General features: G+C 37.4%; 1 protein-coding gene across 5 annotated transcripts in view; it reads left to right on the top strand.

The window, feature by feature from the left end:
- Positions 1 to 19,467, top strand: part of CNKSR2 (connector enhancer of kinase suppressor of Ras 2) — a 220,812-nt gene that overhangs the window by 55,884 nt on the left and 145,461 nt on the right. For all 5 annotated transcript variants that reach the window (XM_056329480.1, XM_056329479.1, XM_056329476.1 and 2 more), the window contains exon 4: positions 6,935 to 7,022. In XM_056329480.1, the coding sequence (XP_056185455.1) occupies positions 6,935 to 7,022 (88 nt within the window). The remainder of the gene's footprint in view (positions 1 to 6,934; positions 7,023 to 19,467) is intronic.

The following is a 19,467-nucleotide window of genomic DNA, read 5'->3' as shown; positions in this document are numbered from 1 at the left end:
CAGACACCCTGGAAGTCTGTATTTCCTGCTGATGTCACTAAACAAGAAAAATTTCTTAGTTGTGATTCTGGGCTTCCTGCTCCTGCCTACCTGTAGTGCTTGGGGCCGTGTTACCTGAAGCAAGGACTCCTCATACATGTATCTTGTGCAGCATCAGGAAGAATGTTTTGGATCTTAGAAAATAATAACTATCTATATAAACTATAAATGCAAACTTAGAGACTAGGAGTGAGGAAGGGATGGTTGTTCTTAGGGCTTTAATTGATTCTTCATCAAAGGCACAACTAAGATAATGTGGTAGTTTATTTTTCATTTAAAAATTTAAGAAAATAGAATCAATTTCCTATGAGATAACTACTACAACATTTTTTGACTGTTGTTGTGCCACAGATTTTAATGGTCATAAATTAGGATTTGTCAGGGAACACTGGTTTTTTTTAGTGTACTCTTTGACTCAGCCATCTGTGTGGGCAGTGGTGCAATATGTCTTTCACAGTAGCTCTCCTGTATCTCTTGTTTTTCACCCTAGCACTATCCCCCTTTTGGAAATAAAAAACTTAAACTGCTGCTGCAGATTACACTGAAGTCTAAGTAGTAGGAACAAAGAGATCTTGTGGAGATAGATTTTGTATTCAAGACCTGCAGTGCTGTGGCCAGAGAAAAGCTAGCAGGCTGACAAACGTGCACCAGTCTGATTGATTTACCACTGCTGTCTGGATACATGATACATGAACAAAATGGAACAAGGAGATGAACAAAAAGCTCAACTGTAAATAGAAATTGTTGGTCATATAAAAGTTATGGGTCAAATTGCTGACAGTAGTTACAAAATGTAACATTTCAGAGTAAAAGACCTTTCTGGCAAGTCTAGTTCTGCTTTCAGGGCCATTCAGAGTGGTGGAGGGTAATCCTTTGACTTCTAACTCCAGGTGGGCAAGTCGTTCTGCCATGGGCTTAAATGTGCTAATATTCTACAGAGCATTTTTACATACATATATGTATATGTGAAAAGTAAGGTTAAAAATCTGTGCCTAAATTTAAGGTTATTTGAATGCTTCAGTGGTTAAGTCTGGACAGCAGAACAGGACTTCCAAGCCTCGCTGTGGGCTGTATAAACTTCTTTTGATGATGCTCTGTTGTCTGCAGAGGAGTGCAGCCTGCAATGGTGTAAACACTGTCTATGTATGAGCAATTCTAGGTGTTGAGCTTCAGCACACCCTTTAAGCCTGCTTTGTATGAAAACACTGTGGTAGCAGAATATATTCCCCACTCAAAAATGGATCTCCCTCTTTTCACCATGGTGACATACACAATGCATAGGTTTTCTTCCATTGCAGGTAAAAGGTTCAGCTGGATTTCTTTGTCCCATGGCTTTTGGTGAACGAGCCTTGGTGATGTGTGTGGTGTGACTACTTTGTAGCTTTAAGTGAAGAGGAACATTGTTTGCAAGCCCCTAACTTCTTTCTTACAAAGGAAGCGTTACTGATTTAGAGTCTCCTTTATAAGAGACTTCATACACTCCTATTAGCCATGCTTGGTTATTGCTTGTCCTAAAAGGGTAAATCTGGTTTGCACACAAGATGGTTGGAGAAAAGAAATAAAAACCCAAACAAAAAGAAACCAAAGAGTAGCCATCCTTTACTCACCACACAAACAATGCTCTTCCTGCCAACTGGTTTTCAGTCTTAAACCTGTGAATCGTGTTTCCCTTATGCATTTCCCTTTATGCTTGTTTGAATGGTATGCCAAACCTGTCAGTAAGTGCTGCCTAAGAATGCTATGGTACTTAACTGCATTGTGCTACTGGAACAGCTGTAAATGTTTAACAGAGCACTCATTTAAAGAGTGATTTTATCCAGTGTGAATTTTACTGCATTCCTCCCTGATTCTACATGAAGCAGTTCCATTAGAAATACAAATAAAATGTTTGTTTCATGAAAGTCTAAACCTTTGAATCTTAGATGGATTTGGTACAAATATATATGCAACAATATTGTACACGCAGATTTTTATTTGAGTTTAATGTGTTACCTCTGAAGACTGAGTTGTATTACTGATTTGGTTACCTCTCGCTTTAAAAGATTGTGAACTATTATTTTAATCAAACTGCTCTGAGGATGTTTTCCCTTGTTAGGATAATAAAATAAGTATGGGACTGGTTTTAAACCCCTCACAATGTCTATTGTTATAAAATAGCTTAGTACAAGTAGTGGTGAAATATGATTAATTTTCATTTTGCGGCCATTCTTTTACTAACAGCAGTCTGTATTTGTCCAAATAGCAGCTTTTACAAGTGAAATAGTTACTTCTGTGTATCATTTTCCCCTAACCAAATGTTATATGAAGAAGACAGATGAGGAGGCTAAAGCATGAGGTCAAAAATGTTGATAGTGTAGAAACAGTGATATGCATCTCCTTCGCAATACACATCTTTTTCTAATTATATGGGAAGGATTTTCCTTTATGTGCAATCAGTAGTTGTGAGTATTAATAGCTGTTGAACTGTATTATTTCTTAATTCTATGAGGGAATTAGATATGCTGTATTGATGTAGCTGATTTTTCAATCAGTCCTTCAGGGTGGCTTAATTGTTGAATGGTAGATAATATTGTTTTTTCATTCTGAAATATGCTGACACTGCTAAAGATTTTAATTAGGTCTCAGTTCATCAAAGTGTATACATACATGCATGTGTGTTACAGCCTGCATTACACATGTATAAAAAAATTCACATTTCAGAGTTGATTTATTATTTATCTCAAACACCCATTTGAAACATCTGAAAAGGAGCAGAGCAGTAGCTCTGTCATTCCTGATGCTAGGGAAACCTTATTTCCTGTAGGTTAGGGTCTTGAAGTTGACTGATTTTAATGAGGGAAAAAAAAAAAAAAAAGCACCAATTGTTTTTTTCCCCTGTGAGTTAGCATTTAGAGGCTCTTCATCTTGCTGGAATCTGGTTCCTAATAAGGTGCAGGCTCACAACATGGGTTTGCACAGTGGAAAAATTATGAGGCTCCCACTTTTCCAGCTGCATGATCACAAAACATGTATGAACTTAATTATCCTGAAACCTATTACCTACCCATTTGTGAAAGTGATTTGAAAATGGCTAATAGCTTCAAATATTGGAAAGGAGAAGGTAGGAGAAAAGGTGAGAACAAGGGCAAAATCACTCAGCATGCATGTGCAGAAGCATTGATGTGACTGCATAAATCTTTTTGCCTTAAGATATCAGGTGTAGGGGAGTAGACAATGGAAAGGGGGAACCAGCAGAGATCTGGAAGAGAAAACGAAGGGAAAGGGCACATGGCCAGGTAGGTGCACTGTGGAGCTGCAAAGGTGTTTTCATGTAGGTGTTGAAAAGGAAGAATCAGTGGGATGTTTTGAAGGAAGAACAAATAAATTACAAGAGAAGCTGAGTAAAAAAGATTTGATGACTAGGGACATGTATATTGGAAAAGGTCATGGAAATGACTGAGAGGTGAGGCAATGGGACACTGAGGTCAATGTCACAGCAGGAAGTGAGGTGACACGTGGCCCCAGTCCAAGGCAGATGTTACATGTTGAAAATTGCGGTTGTTCTCAGGGACTTTTCTTCACTGGAGCCATAGGAGGTACCTGAGACTTGAAGGTTCAAGGGACTGCAAAAGGTGTGGCTTTGAAAGAAAAGAACAGAAATTGGAAGTTGATAGAAATGTCTCAACCAAGCCATGGAAACAATTTTTGAAAAGTAGAGGGAAGTGGTCTAATAAAAAAGTAACTCTTTTTGCTTGGTGTGTTTCTGGTGCCTTGAGAAGGAAAGTGTTTCAGCAGCCAATTGAAAAGTTATAGTGTATGTGGGCTTTATTTACATTTCTACATATTATTTTGTCTGTTCACAGTCAATAATATTGTGCTGTATTGAAATGACAATCAGCGGAAATATTGTCAATGAAACATTTTTTTGTCAGATTGGTGTTTCACGCTGTCTTTTATGAAATCCAGTCAGTGATCCTACAATGAAGTTTCTGTTGATATTTTGGTTGAAACTGCTGGCATGTTATTACACTTAAGTGTTGCTGAACTTTGACTGTTGAAATTGAGGCTTGGGATGTAATACCAAAATATATTTCCTTTGGTAGTAAATATTTAAAGAGGTCCTTACCATTTCCCCAGTTGCTTATGCAGTAGTGGCTGCATAGTTGTGTGCAGATTGCTTCCAGGGAAGTGGTCTGAACTGGGGAGGAGGAAGAAAGGGAATTGTAGTTTTACTAGTCCAGTTTGTAGGAATACCCTAGAGAGGCAGAAACTGATGTGAGTGAGTTGGTTTATAAGCTAGAGACCTACAGAGGAGGCAGCTCAAGGATCCCTTACATTTTCTGCAGAAGCAAAGTCTGTATAAATGGAGCTGTCTCCTTATTTTTCCAAGTTGTGAAGCACTTTTCAAAATATTACATGTTAGTTATTGATTTTTAGTGGTCTCTTCCCTCCTGCTGGCACCCTTGCTGCCTACTTCACATGTTGTTTTCAGTAAATCTTCATTGTGTAAATTTCAGTGTAACAAAAATGAGTAATGTCTCAGTCCCTTTACTTGTTCTTTAATGTCAACAAAAATTATTTGGGGCATTTCTAACAATCTTCACTAAAAGCATTGATGGTAAAAATGTCATTATTTTCCTTATGAACCATGAAACCAAACTAAATTGTGAAAGTATGAGGGAAGATGATGCAGTATTAGATGCCAAAGATTACCATGCGATTTTGTTTAGAGAAATGCTGGAGGTTTTCAAATGTCAAATAGATTCCAGTTGTGTAATTTGAGGATCAAATTGTATTAAGGCTCATACTTAAAGTAAAATAACACCATTTGCTGGCTTGATTCCATTAATCTTCAATAAAAGTGAGTTCATAACTGAACGTGACCTTTTTAAATCAAGGTTTCAGGTAGATTTCAGAACCTCAATAGTTACAATTTTGAAAGGAAAAATACCAGTATTTTTGTACATCTTGGCTAATGTAGTTTTTTAAACACAATTATGGTTCATAACCAAGCAGTTCAGTTTCCTTTTAACTTTTAATATGCTCATATCTCCTGAACTTCAGTAATAATCTGTGTGTGTGTCTGTAGGTAGGCCTGCTGTAGTTTGCATGTACAGTACAGTTGCCATATGCTGCCTAAAACTTGGACTTTGAGTTGTGATTATACGTCTGTGTCAAATAGCTTTGGTAAGGCACCTTTTGAAACTCACACACATGCTGTCTATTAAGTCCTCACTCTTTTGTTGCCTTTAATGTTTCTTAAACTCTGCCCAGCTTCCAATTTCTGTACTTTTATTTTAGAAAGAATGTACTGCTTTTCTCCCTAGAAAATACAGGCAGAAAGTACATGTTGTTGTATGAAGTATTACATGAAGTTAAAGCTACAAGACTTGAGTATGCACCTCAAAGTTCATTCTATCTTATGAACCATCAGGGCTGGATTTGGGAGCCCTGGAGAAAAAAAGAGGGCATTAGAAGAAGCAGGCAGAGATAGGGAACTTCACATGAGTTCATTAATGGACAGTTCCAAATCTGCCTGCACTAAAAATTCATGAATTCTGCATATGGAAAAGAAATTTAGAAACCTATTAAGAACCTGTAGAACTATATTTGTAGTTATCATTTGAGCATGCTTATAGCAGAGTTCTTTGTTCTGGAAATTTGTCTCTACGCTTAAATGAGGAAGGCATAATACCAACCGATGCTGTAAAATTCTTAAAAGTATATACCAGTATGTATGCTCTGAGAAGTGATGAAAGAAGACAGTTGGAGAAGGGACTAGTCACCCAGTGTAATTTAAAGGAAACCACACTAAAAGTATTGTTTAAGACTTTGGCAATCACATGATTTATTGTTAGTTTATTCAGACATTACAATCCTTGTGGTTCTTTGCCACCCTTTTTTGTTTTAAATGTTTGAAGCAGGTATATTAGGGAGAAATGCCATCTTTGTGATGCTGATAATGCCCATAAAAACCTCATTTGCAGCACTGATGAAGTCAAAATCTTGACTCCTCTTGTCAGGATATCAAGCAGGATATCAGTCCTGCCTAGTTTTTGGCTACTTACTGAATATAGAAAATAGGCCAAGTTGAGTTTATAGTTTAACACAGACTTGTAGTACAGAAATGAGATGACTTCCAGCCTCACTAATGAACTCCATTCTAGCAGTACCTCTAGAAAGCATCAAGCTTCTAGGTAGGCAAGCATTGTAAGCATTCTAACATGAAGTTTTAAGGTATAGGATATGTGTAGGTGACATCTCTAAATGCTCAATTAAACTTTTCATTTCATGAAGCACTTCTGATTGTAGCACAATCAGCGTGGGGGGATGTTAGGTTGCGCCTCCAGTTTAGCCTTTGCAGCTGTTTCTGAGTGTTGATGCATCTCTAGCTCGAAATGCTCTTCTCCCCTCTGGATAAGATTTTACTTCTTCTGAGTCTCTCCATTACTTTTACCAGATATTAGATCACGTCCCAGGAATCCTGGTGAATCAGCCAAATGATTTTCTGATCTGATTCACATCTGGACACCATTCATACCACAGGTGAAAGCAGTGCCTCTGGCTTTGTGAGGGTGTTCCCAAAAAAACACAGAAAGCAAGGCGGGCTTTTTCTGGGGGAGTAAAGGCAGTCCAGAAGTAATCCGGAAGGCTGTGAGAAATAATGCTTTTATAAATGGAATTTGTTAAAAAGGAACGTAAAAACTACAAAAACCAAAGAGAGATGAACATTTTTGATGGCTGTATATCCCATATTTTACAATTTTAGTAGTACATTTTGGGTATTCTGTGTGATTTTAATAATTCTAGAAACAATGTGTATGAAGCGCATTGTGCACCAGCGAAGCAAGTGGATATATGCTAGTATTCAACATATATCTTTTTCTTCTTTTTTTTTTTTTTTTTTTTTTTTTAGATCACCTTTTGCTGCTGTCACAGATTACTCGGTAACAAGAAATAATGTCATACAGCTCTGTCTGGAACTAACAACAATAGTACAACAGGTATGAGACCATCTGTTTAGCAGTTTATTCTTTCCTAAATTGTAAATGGCCATTACCTTCTTCACACAATTCTCTGTCTATATCATTGTCTAACAAAAATAAGGGAATACTGGTACTTAGTAAATGCTTTATTAAAATTCTGCTTCCTGGTTTTTTAATACTAGCTTGGATTGTGCTGTATATATACCTCTGCTTATCTCAGTAGTGACATTCATCTTGGGTTTTCTAGGCTAATACCTTTACTATAAATTTGCAAAATCTACTTGATAATTTGCATATTTAATTTCCTTTTCTTTAATTTTTAATTAAATGTCTGGTTCAAAAGGTCTGTATGTACTGGACTTCACCTGCTTTTTTATACAATTTATAATGTTTAGGCACCTGTTAAGATGACACATGTCCCCATGAGGCTAGAATAGTTTTGATATGTTTTTGTACATACTACCTTCATGAAATCCAGAAGTAGTTACTGAGAAGCACTTGCTTAGTGGGCTCCATTTGGGAGTGCAATCTGGAGAACCTTCCCTACCCTTTTGTTGCTTCTCTGTGTGTGGTTTAGGTCAGTCCCTATCTTTGCCTGTTGTTCTGCTGAAACTGAAAAGTCTTTTTTGCTACAAGTTCAAACTAAAGTTGATACCAAATTCTGTAGAAATAACCTAGGAAGTTAAAATAGTTCTATGCAGTTGAGCATCATCATTTACCCTGGTGCATGATTTCTGAGACCAATCTGCTACTGGTGGCTGTGAAGGGCCTTGGTACCATCCTATTCCATCAGTTGACTATGTGGTGCAGCAGTGTGCCCATCATGCAGAGGGAAATGGGAGCAGAGAGGGCTGCCTCTCCTGATGGTCCAGCAACAGCAGAGGGAAGGGACCAGTGCTGCCAAGTAAAGTTGGAGGGACTGTTTGCATTTGAGCAAGTAGAGTGAAGAGAAAGGGAGAGTGGGCTAGGTAGGAGCACTGAGGAGACTTTTCCTGGTTTTCAGAAACATCACTTCAAAATGAGGAAAAGCTAAACTTCTGCTATGGCTTCTTGGCATGACTTTGTATGACGATATTCTCCCTTTTATAAAAGAAATGCATTTTTTTCTGACCCTTTCATAAATGTGTGCAACACTGACAGTTAGTTGGGTTTGCCTCCCACTTGAGTTGGAGAAGACCGGTATTGTTAATCGTGCGTGTTCAAGCTTGGGAAATGAAAGTTTCCCACTTTTCTGTATTATTGTTATTATTATTATTATTAATTTCCCCTCAATTATAAGTGGGGTTTTGATGTGGAAATGGAGCATGGGTTGTTCCCTCCCCAAAGGCCACACAGTGACAGTGCCTGTTTGTTTCCCAGGCCTGAGGGCCCTGCCAGCCCTGTCCTTCAGCCACCCTGCGCTCCCCAATGTGCTTCTCACTATCACCCTGCCTCAAACTGGGATGGAGGTGCCAGCGGTGGTGGCTGTGAAAGAAGAGCCCAGGCCTTCATTTTCTTGTCTGCCTTTTGCGCGATGCATGGTTTTTATCTGTTGCCCTGTAGCTGCTTGTGCCCTTGTTGAGCTGTAAGAAGGAGTCAGTACTCTGGGAAAAGGAGTCATGGTGGGCACCTCTTCGCCTTGGCCAAACTGCTCGTTTTCCACAGAAGTAGCTGTGGAAAGCATCACCATCCAGTTTTTCAGTTGAGGGGAAGAGCCATCCAATCCCTTTTCATGCGTCCACTATTAGTGAGAAAGTGGGTAAAATACCAACTGCCACAGTATTTCCCAGGAATTAGCTCAGTATCAGTTCATTTCCTTACAAATTCATCCCTTTCCATGATACTACTAATTAGCTATGATGTAGGTAAATATTTCTCTATGTGTGTTTTTCAGTCTGAATGAGAGCAAATGTTACTATTTAATACCTGTGGAGAACAGCATTTTTATCTTTGCCAAAACTGACATGATTCCTCAATCAGGAAGCAGTTCAGTACATGAATTCATACTTTGAAGTCAAAAGGAGCATTTATGTGCCTAAATTGAAGCATGCTTTGAAATTGGATTGCACTGTAGTCAGAAGAATGATGAAAAATTCCCTTAGTAGTCCCAGACACATGTGGCTTTATCTCTACTTAAAACAAATACATTCCAAAATAGAATTTCAAAATGTCTTCACTGAGCTTTTCTTTTACATGATCACTGAACACACTGAAAAACTTCATTGTGCTTTCATAAGGCTTTAAACAGAATGTTGTATCATGTTATCAGGTGTTTTTTCTCCCTCAGAAGCTTTTTTCTTTTGTATGCAAAGTATGTTTCAGTACTTCACTAACTTACGATAATTTATATTTAATTAGAAAATGTTTTTTTCTTTGTGAAAGACCCACAGAACTCAATGTTACAATTTTTTTTGTAACAGAGCTAACAACAGTTTTTTATAAAGCTTAATGGTTTATTAAAAGAATATACAGTCTGTATGTTTTTTTATACCTTTGACTTTTTTAAAGGCATTCATACAATTTAAAAATAGAACTCCAGTATTCACCACAGCAACTGAGCACCAGCATGATTGAAACAATTTTTTTGGTGTTGTTTAAACTACAGCCAACACTCAGATTTTATTAACCAAAAATTATTTTTTAGTCAAGGTAGAGGAAAAAAAGCTAAAATTAAGCTTTATGGCTTAATGGCTTGCTTGAATTATTTTGCGTGTTTTGAGGCTAACTGTAATGTCAGTGTATCTTCATTGAATTAAGTGTTTTTGGGTCCCCCCATCCCCCATCCCGTTATCAGTGCTAAATGGATAAAGAAGAAAAAAATGACAGAATTATGGCATGCTCTTAGAAGTATGAAGCCTAAGATAAGAAAATCTACTGAGTGTCTGTGCTTTAACCCTTAAATAATTAAAAAAGTTAGAGTTATAGTACCTACTTAGAGACAGACTTCGGAATAAAATGTGGAATGGCACACATTTTGTTTTAACCATTTTCTGTGTATTGCCCAAGACCCAAGTAACAGGCCAACATGCAGTGGACATTTGCCAGCGGAAGCTGGTCCCTCAGAGCACTGCAAGTTATTATTGTAACCTGCTTTGTATTCACACTAATCATCTGCTTCTATGCAGCTGTTTTATTTTGGCTTAGGGATTCTTTTTCTCCCCCTTAGTACTGTAGGATATTGTTTCATAGGCACTTCCTGCAGGTTTTCACTCTTAAAGCCATCCTTCTTGCTGATGGCTTATTTAATTCAGGGCTTGCATTCTTGTTTCATTTTTGTAATCAACTCTTCCCTTGCAGCAGAACACTGGAGTTAAAAAAAGAATTTAAAAACATCAGTGAGACTATAATGATTTTTGCTACCATTACCTTGCACTCCATGCCTTTCTCTCCTACACCTATCTGCTTCCCCATCAGAACTGGAGGCTGACCATTACCTGTTTTCTGCTTTACACAGCAATAAGTAAAAAGGACCTGTTCATTCGTGATGGTACAAGATGGATTTTGAAGGGATATGGGCATACAGGTGGAGGGGTTTGCGTGTCAAATTGTTTTGGGTTGTGCTTTTTTCCCTTTTGGTGCATTCATTGATGTAAATTTGAATCAGCAGAATTGTTCCAGTCACAAATGCCTATAAGGAAGAACATGAGTGACTCCTTGTCATTATGGCATTCATCAAAGTCTTGTGATTGACTTAGCTGGGGTGTTCAGCTTCAGAGTGTGCCAGGAACTGGTCCTTTTAAGTGTGCTTGTTCTGTTTTAGAAAGGTAGCAGTAGCTACAATAATAACTGTAAGGAACAGAGGATTTATTGCTTTCTTAGGCAGTCTGTAGGTGGCTTTTACTATCATTCTCAATGCTGTTATTCTTCAGGAATCCACTAAGGTTTCACTAAAGAAGCTTTCTTCTTTAGAATTAAAACCCTGGAAATCTTGGGAATATCTGAAAAGTCTAATTTTATATCGAATTTGTAAGTTACCAGACATTTGAAGAAGACTTTACTGCCGAATGCCGTAGTTAGTAGTGAACATTAGTAGCACTTGTCATTATTTTTACTTTCTTTAATCAGCTTTCACAATGATTTGCTGTGTTTATTTGGTTTTAAAACCACTGATGTTTATCTCACAGCTTTAATGTCTTGTGGGATTTACTTAGCAAGATGCTTCAGCAGAAGCATAGCTGTAGGCCTTGGAAATACTCCTTTATAAAAGCTTCACTGCAATTACTTCTCTGCCTAAACACCTTTCTGAAGTGAGACTATGCAGTAGAAGCAGTTCTGTGCAACAGGGATGGAGATCAAGAACAGTCATGGATCGGGTGACATGGATCGGGCTTGCACTGTTGTCACAGAGCATACTTCTCATGTCATCTGTCTCACAGCAACATTTGGAGGTAAACTCAGATTTTGTGTGACATTGGGTGAGAACCTGAGTGATGCAATTTGGGAGGTGGTGGCCAGGATGGAAGATAGCTAAGAAGGACCAATACAGCCATCCACAAGTACTCTGTCTGGACATATAGGCACATGGGATTTTGAGCTAAAAGCCCTAATATAGTGCACATATAGAAGTGCCCTGTGCCTCAGCTGAATGTTTTTGAGTTAATTCTCCATTTAAAGGTGTTTGAAATTAGAAAAAGTAAGTGTCCATAAACATCATGCCTTGATAGACTCACTTCACATGCTAGTGGGGTGATCTTTGTTGGGCTTCTAGCCATTGGTGTCTTTCAGATAAAAGATACTGAAAAGGATCACAATTTATTTCTTGAGTAATGCACTATTTTTGTGCGATGTGTTTTTTATAATCAAAAGGCTGTAACTTGCATGACAATGTTACAAAACAAATGTTTCCAATATTAAGTCTCACTGAGAAACTAAGTGTAAGCTTGTTTTCTAGTTTAAAGGATAAAAAGGGAGTTTACTTTCTTAGCCCCCTGCCCCAACTCAGAATTGAAATACAATAATATAAAATGGCTGTGTTTATTTGGTAAGGCCAGTATCAAATACATGAATAGAGAATAATAATTAAATCCTTAGTACTATTGTTACTAAGTATCTCTCATATAATCTTTTATTTCACAATTCCTCACTGTTTATTTTAAGTACCAATTATTAAGGACTTTAAGGACTCGCTAAATATACGTTAAATTTTTTGAATTTTAGCTCATACCAAGTAGCTAATTACCTCAGGTATCTTTAGCTAATAAACTGGCTTTAACAGTTTAGTGGCATGAATGTTTGATCAGTTTCTCATTAAAACTGCTTTGTGCTTCTGGATTGTTGGTATTTTCAAAGCAACATGTGTTTGATGGAAACAGTTATGTATTAAATTTTAAAGTTTCTAATTTAAATTGTCAATATTATTCCTTCCACCACAATTTTATTATCAAATGCTTGCAGAAAAATCTTTGCTAGCCTGCTGTGGTAATAATCCCTTTCCTCTCCCCCTTTTTTTATGAAAATACTTCATGGTGAGGAGGCCATGTTCTTGGAATTTAATATATCTATATGCATAATACACTGTTTATACAAAATGCCCCATTTCTGATAAGTGTGCAAGTAGGAGGGTTAAGTGTGCAAGTGGGTACAGATATGGTGAAAAGTTAAAAACAGAATTAAGAAGACCCCCTTGAAAACAGTACCCAGGCAATATCTGCCTATTGTACATGGAATCCAAATAGTATTCATCTGGGAATGTTATAACTCATTGCAAGTAACGCTGATAGAAATTTAGACTTGCCTTGTATCCTTCAGGTGCTTCTCTTATGCAAGATTTTCTGTTGCGTAAGGTTCAAACAATTTCTCAGCAGCAGTGGTGTTTCAGGATATGTATTAACCTGTGCAATTGTTTTCTTCACATTTAGAAATCATTGTATAATGTATAAGGTAAAACAGAATTTAAAGAATTGTTGGAAATATGAAACTGGTTTTTGTTTACAAGAAGCTCTTTCAGAGTAGTTTCAATTTATGCTCTTTAACAATGTTTTTCTCTTTTCATAGTAGAGTAACTTATTTCTCTATAGCACACTTTTATGGAAAATTTCAGTTGTGATTTAATGTAATGTAAAAGTACTTGAGGTGCTCAACATTGATGCCTTTTTGTGATTCTGGTAGTTTATTTCTGCTATTTTATTACACTTTTTTGTTTCCCTTGAATGCCTTACTTGTAGGTATATTGTTTTTTCTTTTGATTTAAGTTCCAAAGTCCTTTTTGAAATAGGATTGGACTCAGAGCAGCTCAAAGGTTAAAATATCAAAAATAGTCTATAGGGTTATGAACCACTACTAGAAATAATTTGATGCCTCATTAGTTGTCTTTGAGATACATGCTGTAAAGAGTTTATTTTTTTCCCCAAAACTTGTGTAGTCTATAATGTGATATTTTCAAAGTAGCTGATGAAGCAACAGCATGCTTAAATAAAAACCCACCCTGTAAAGCCTTGTGAATTTGTTAGCTCTGGGTTTTTTTCCATTCTTAAAGAAAGTTGTTTCTTTACCTTGTGGGTGGAAGAAGAAAGAAAACATCCCCAAAACCCCAAAAAGATTGCTGAGTATGTAAGAAGCTTAGTGACTAAAAAGTAAAAATGGGTTGGTATTGGCTTGTTTGTTTTGTTTTGTTTTGTTTTCTTCCAGGTTAATGTTTTGCAGCCTCTGAACATGGGGAAAAATGAAACACATAGCTGAATAATTTGTAAAATAGAGTAGTCTTTTTGATGGGCCATATGCTGGTAAACAAATGCACCTGCTAAATTTTTCCAAGAAAAGGAGCCTGGGTGGGTCAAGGTGACAGTGAATGAGTCAGGGACTGTTGGGTTAATTCATGCACTCATGGAAGCACTTGCATAAAGTAGCAGAAAGTTGATGGAAACTGAGATGAAGTGTAGACGGGGAAAAATGTGTTTCAGTATCTCCTATGTTTACTTTAAAGAAAACCTTTTTTTCTTAGACTGATTGTTGTGAGCACTGTGTCAGTGCACTGCACGTTAAGTGGCATCACAGTTTCCATTTGAATAGAGGCAAACAGGATATGCCATGCTTCCTGTGTAATTCTTTATAAATGCTAAATTTAATCATTAATGAAGATGGATTAAAATTATGTTGGTCATATCAGTAGAAGTGAAGACTGAGACTCTGCATTTCTTTTACTTTGGAAACTGATTTCCCTTTCCAGAGACAGTATGATTTCTGCAGCTGGCTACAGTGAAGCAACGTTTCACTTCAGTATAGTGAATTACAGAAACTATATTTTCCTAAGTAGCTTGTAGAAGCCTTAAGCATGAAAAAGTGTAGGGTCAGTCTTTATTTCAGGAAAATAATGTGAGGTATGTGTGTCTTTGTTTGCTTAAAGCCATTAAAAATACATAAAGAATTTCAGATGATCCAATATGAAACATTCAAGTCATAGCTGAGCCTGAAATGCCACCTATCTAAATATCATTACTTTTTCTCACGTGCAATTAATTTTTTCTCTGTTGGCAGAATAACCACCTAGGCTCTATATGAAACATATTGCGCTGCAACTGTGCTTTATAAACCAGAATTCTTTTTCATGGCAGTACTAGAGAAAAAGCAGAAGTGAAAAATTAAGAGGTTACTTACCTCTAAATGGTCTTGCAAGTGACATTGAAAGCTTAAGATCTGCACAACACATTGTGCTACAAACTCTATTTTGCATGTCAGCAATAAAAGATTTAGTTCTGAATGCATGACGCTTATTTTTCTGCATTAGAAGTGTGGAAAGAAAGGGTATTTTGACTTTGTTTTTTCACTTGTGGATGGAACATTTTTGCCTCATTTTCAGCCTCTCATTTGTTGGTAGTTTCAGTGGATTTAAAATTTACCTGCTGCTGCATAGAGAAATCACCCTAAGATCTGAAATTCAATTTAGATCATGTAAGTGCTTAGATTCTAGCAGGATATATGAGTAAGTATCAGTGTGATATTAGTCAATGCTAAAATACTTGCTATGGTTTCTGACCTGGTGGTATACCAGCTCATTTTAGAAATGGCACAGTAGGAAGAAGTGTTACTGTCTATATGGATATTAAGAACTAATATGTGACCAGGTCCCAAAGGAAAGCATGATGTCATTTACAGAAAGAAGAGTAAAAATAATTGGAAATGAAGAATTCCTTCAGAAACAGGGAAGAAAAGAGCTTAGTATACACATTGCATCTCTCTTAATCCAGCAAGCAGTTTTTCCCAGTAGTTGTTTGATCTGTGGGTGATTTATGTAAGTTGTGTTAAATTTTTACATGAAGTATTCTGTTACTATGGTGATAGGTGCCACTCCACACAGATTGTTTAAATAAAATTAAGGCAATTCTTTGTACTCAGTAAGCTGGGTAATTACTGCTAGTTTGTACACAAGGGTTATGACCTTGGAGAACTGCAGGTTCATTAAATATTCAGGGAAAGGCTCTAGAAGCATTTGTGTAGATTGCATAGGTAATGTCCTTTTATGTAGTATTTGTTTTTAATAGCTTGTATTATATTTTTCACAACAGAGATTTTTTTTTTTTCCCCTCTTCCCTTAGTATCTTAAATGGTGTGTGCTCACCATTCTGGTTTCTCCTATCTGTCAGTTCTCACACGTTTCTGATGAGAGAGGACAGAGTGGGTTGCTGCAGATACAGATGGGCCCTGGCTTTAACGCAGAATGGCCAGGGAGTAATAATAGAGTGAGGATGCCATAGACCCAGTGGCAAGAAACCACAAAGATTAAATAATGGTAGCATAAATGGGAAAGAAAGCAAATATTTCTGAACAGCAGTGGGAAGAAAATTGACAGGATTTGTGTGGGAAGCGAAGAGGAGTTGAAAATGGCACCCTGGTTGTGAGCTTGTGGGACATAAGGTGGTGGAATTGTTGACAGAGATAGGGAAAGAAGAGAGGAGTAGGGAGGGCTTAGGAAGAAACGTGATTTCAGCTTTTCAGCATACTGTGTTAGGGCTGGTGGCAAATATCCAGAAGGAGATTCTGAACTGCGAATGTGAACAGAAGGGATGAGAGCTCTGTGACTCATCTGCACAGAGATGATAATTAAAGCAGCATGGTTTTAGGAGGCTGCTGAGCAGTAGGGAAGAGATTGCAGAAAAGGGGAGAGTTGAGGACAGAGCTCACTGGGACTGTGGCAGTCAGAAGGAGGAGGGATAGCCATGACAGAAGACTTTTGGAGCAGCTCAGTGGGAAGAAAGTCAGGGAAAGCATGTATTTTGTGATGTCCACTTAGAAATAATGTATTGGTTTTTAACAAAGACTGTAATTTTTAAAATTCATTTTGTATGGCAGCAGCCAAAGGTTACCTGTGCAGGCACTGTGCTGTTGCATAGTTTAAAAGGAGCTTGCTATTGCATTTTAGGTAATGAGACAGGAAAAAGCTATTTCCTTTCCCCTCTGTCTATTCCAAACATTTGTAATTGTCAGTGTCCCCAAGGCCCACACCTTTTGTGTCCAAAGTCCTGCTAGACCTCTTAAAATCTATGATGTGGCAAAGCATCTCAGGGAATCTCTGCCTGTGTCATGCTCTTAATTTTGCATAATAATCTTTGCCTGTTGCCAGTGGAGAACGTTAGCTTGTCAACTTCTGTATCTTTGTGGGTATTTAAGAGTTTTTTGTTTCTTGTTTATGTGAAGGAGGGTTGGAGAGGAGGGACTTAAACAGAACTGTATATCTGGCAATTTGTATTGTATTATTCCAGTAATTATCCAGGCATACCTGTAAATCACAGTCTGAGCAAAGTTCCCCAATGTGCCTCAGTTTTCTAGTTGTCATGCTCTACAGAACACAGTATTTTGCTATAGCCTATATTATATCAATCAGGTTTATTGTTTCTAAGTTGTTACTGCTTAATCCTACCATCAGTTGTATTAGATATATTTTCCATACATTTTATAAGTAGAAAAAAGCTAAATTAACCTAACCTATCTTACACCTCTTTGGAAAGTATGTACCATTGTCTTGGTCTGAGAAAAGCAATGAAGGGTAGTAATAAATGAAGGTACTATGAAAGCTAGGAAACTTTTGCCTTCTTTATGTATTGGCAAAGCTTTAGGCTTTGTCATTTTTGTTGAGAACTTTTCTAAGAATCTTCAGTGACGACTCCAGCAAACCTCAGTCTTGTGGCTTTCTTGCCATAGCTGAATTGGGCAGAATTCAAACCAAACGAGCCTTTCTAGAGCCAATGGCATAAATTCCCTAGAGCTAGTGACACTTGAAGAGGATCAGAACGGGCTCCTTGAAGCCAGAGCAGCTTAGTTTTGATGGTGCTGTGTGGAGGCCAGGGGGACTGGAAGTTATGATCTAAGCATTCTCAAGTTAATTATTTTTTATTGTTGCTAAGTAGCAAGACCGACAGACTGTCCATTTGACATATACTGGTATTAAAGGATTCAGTTACAGTTTTAATCAATTTGAGAAGCAAAGGGATTTAAAGGATGGCTTGGCTTAATTCCAACCAATGGCTACATTGCCTAAGAGAGATTTTATGCCAGAGGTTTGGCAAAGTATGAGAGTCTGAACCCTCTTTTAGCAATCATGTAATTCATTATTTTTGTTACAAATAGAGAACTGGAGTTACATACTTTATTACATTTTCTGTAACTTCAAAATAATGGTGACAGCAATTCTATCAGACATCTGTTTTTGAGCAGTACATAAAATCTAGCTGTTGCCCTCTTAAAACTAGGCATGGAAGATGTGTGGGATTGCTCATGAAAGATGCACTTCCCAGGCAATTTCACCACCGCTTTTAACATGGTGTTCCTAACCTGGCCTACATTTTCTCAGCAAAACACTAGTTAAACCATTGCAATATACACAAACACACACATGTAAATTGCCTTCATGTAAATTCATTTGGACTGTAGAGGAAAACAAATGAAAAAGACAGTGAAGAAGATCCACTAGAAGCAGCTTGAAAGCTGCCTGGAGAACAAATGCTCTCATGGCAAACTCTTGTTCTTTGCAAGTTTCTCCAGTTGACTCCACATCTGCAGCACCATACAGCCTGCTTTTGAGCAAAACTGCTATTATACAAATTCACGAAGGACATATTTGAGCTAATATGTTATACGAGAATCCGGAGATCTGGTTTTTGTTCTTGACAGTCGTGTAATCTGCTTCTGTATCAGTTCTGCTTAGGAAATTTCCTTGCCTTAGAGGAAGAAATAAATTAGGATGACTAAATATACATGAGGAAGTAAGGGATTCTGCTGAACAAGAAAATACAGTGAAAGAAGTCCACGCCATCTCTTGAGCCCTCTGATCTAAGGATTACTAAAAATACTGAAATGGTTGGTGATTTGTTGCTGCAAGAATTAATAAACAAATTTCTACAATTATCTCTTTTTGTATCCCTTGACTATTAGTACATATATATTTTATTTTTTGAGCTATCATAACTTTGTACTGAAGTTAAGTCATGGAGTTGACAGTAACTTATGAGTGCCAAGAAGAGTGCAGTGCAGTGGCTGCCTAGAATATGTTGCAAATCTGTGAATAATAATATAGTAGTAGTAACAACGGTTTCAAGATTATAGCCTGCAAGTACGCTGAGAGGAGAAGTGTTTGACAGGTAATTGCAATAGGTAATTTGACAGGTTGCCAACTTAGACTTGTAAACCAGATACGCAAAAATAGAAGTATTTTCTGCTGAATATTATCCCATATTTATGGTGGTGGAGAACTGCATGAACATTTCTTCCATGTGGGCTATGTGAGCAGTAGGATGAGTTTGGAGGTCTTCCAGATCTCAGTACTTCACAATTTGAGTTGAGATTTAAGCAACTGAGGTTCAAAGAAAAGGACTAAAGAGTAAGAAAAGTTCTGGTGTAATTAGCTGACCACATTCCCCACTTCTGTGATATACTAAGACAAATGTTTAAAAAGAAGGCAACAATAGTGAGGGGGGAAGAAAATAAAATGGAAAAACAAAGCATCGTAGACATTGCTTTTGAAAAATAAAGTCCACAAATATTTGTATTCTATATATGTTGCCTCATGTGTGAATTGTTGTAACGATGTCTGGGGCAGGGTAGGGTGAGATGTGTACATTTTGCAACATTGTCACCAGCCAGTGCTGTCTAATTCATTGGATTTAATTTAAATTTATTTAGTAATTATGACTTACGACATCGTGATAGGATCTTCACCAATAAAACTTGTAATCTTTGTAGAAATAATGCAGAATTGGGGTTATGAAGGTCAGAAGTTCCGGAAGAAACGTAAGTGATGCCTTTCAGTTGCAGAGTAGCATAGGTCTTGCTAGTCTTAAAACTAGATTTTAAAATTATACTGGGATTGCAAGCGCAGAAGAACCCTATCCCTGATTGTTGTGGTTTGTTCTTGTTGTTCTTACCTTCGTCCCTTACTGCATTTTTTCCCTTTTTCTTCCTTTTTTGGACCTCATGTTTCCCTTTTTATAGGATCTTAGCCTAGTTCCAGCTGCCTCTACAAAGGTCACTTTTGTCATTTTTCATGCATGAGGCA

Source organism: Falco biarmicus, chromosome 2 (assembly GCF_023638135.1).
Source record: "Falco biarmicus isolate bFalBia1 chromosome 2, bFalBia1.pri, whole genome shotgun sequence".
Lineage (NCBI taxonomy): Eukaryota > Metazoa > Chordata > Aves > Falconiformes > Falconidae > Falco > Falco biarmicus.
This window is presented reverse-complemented; position numbering and strand designations above follow the sequence as displayed.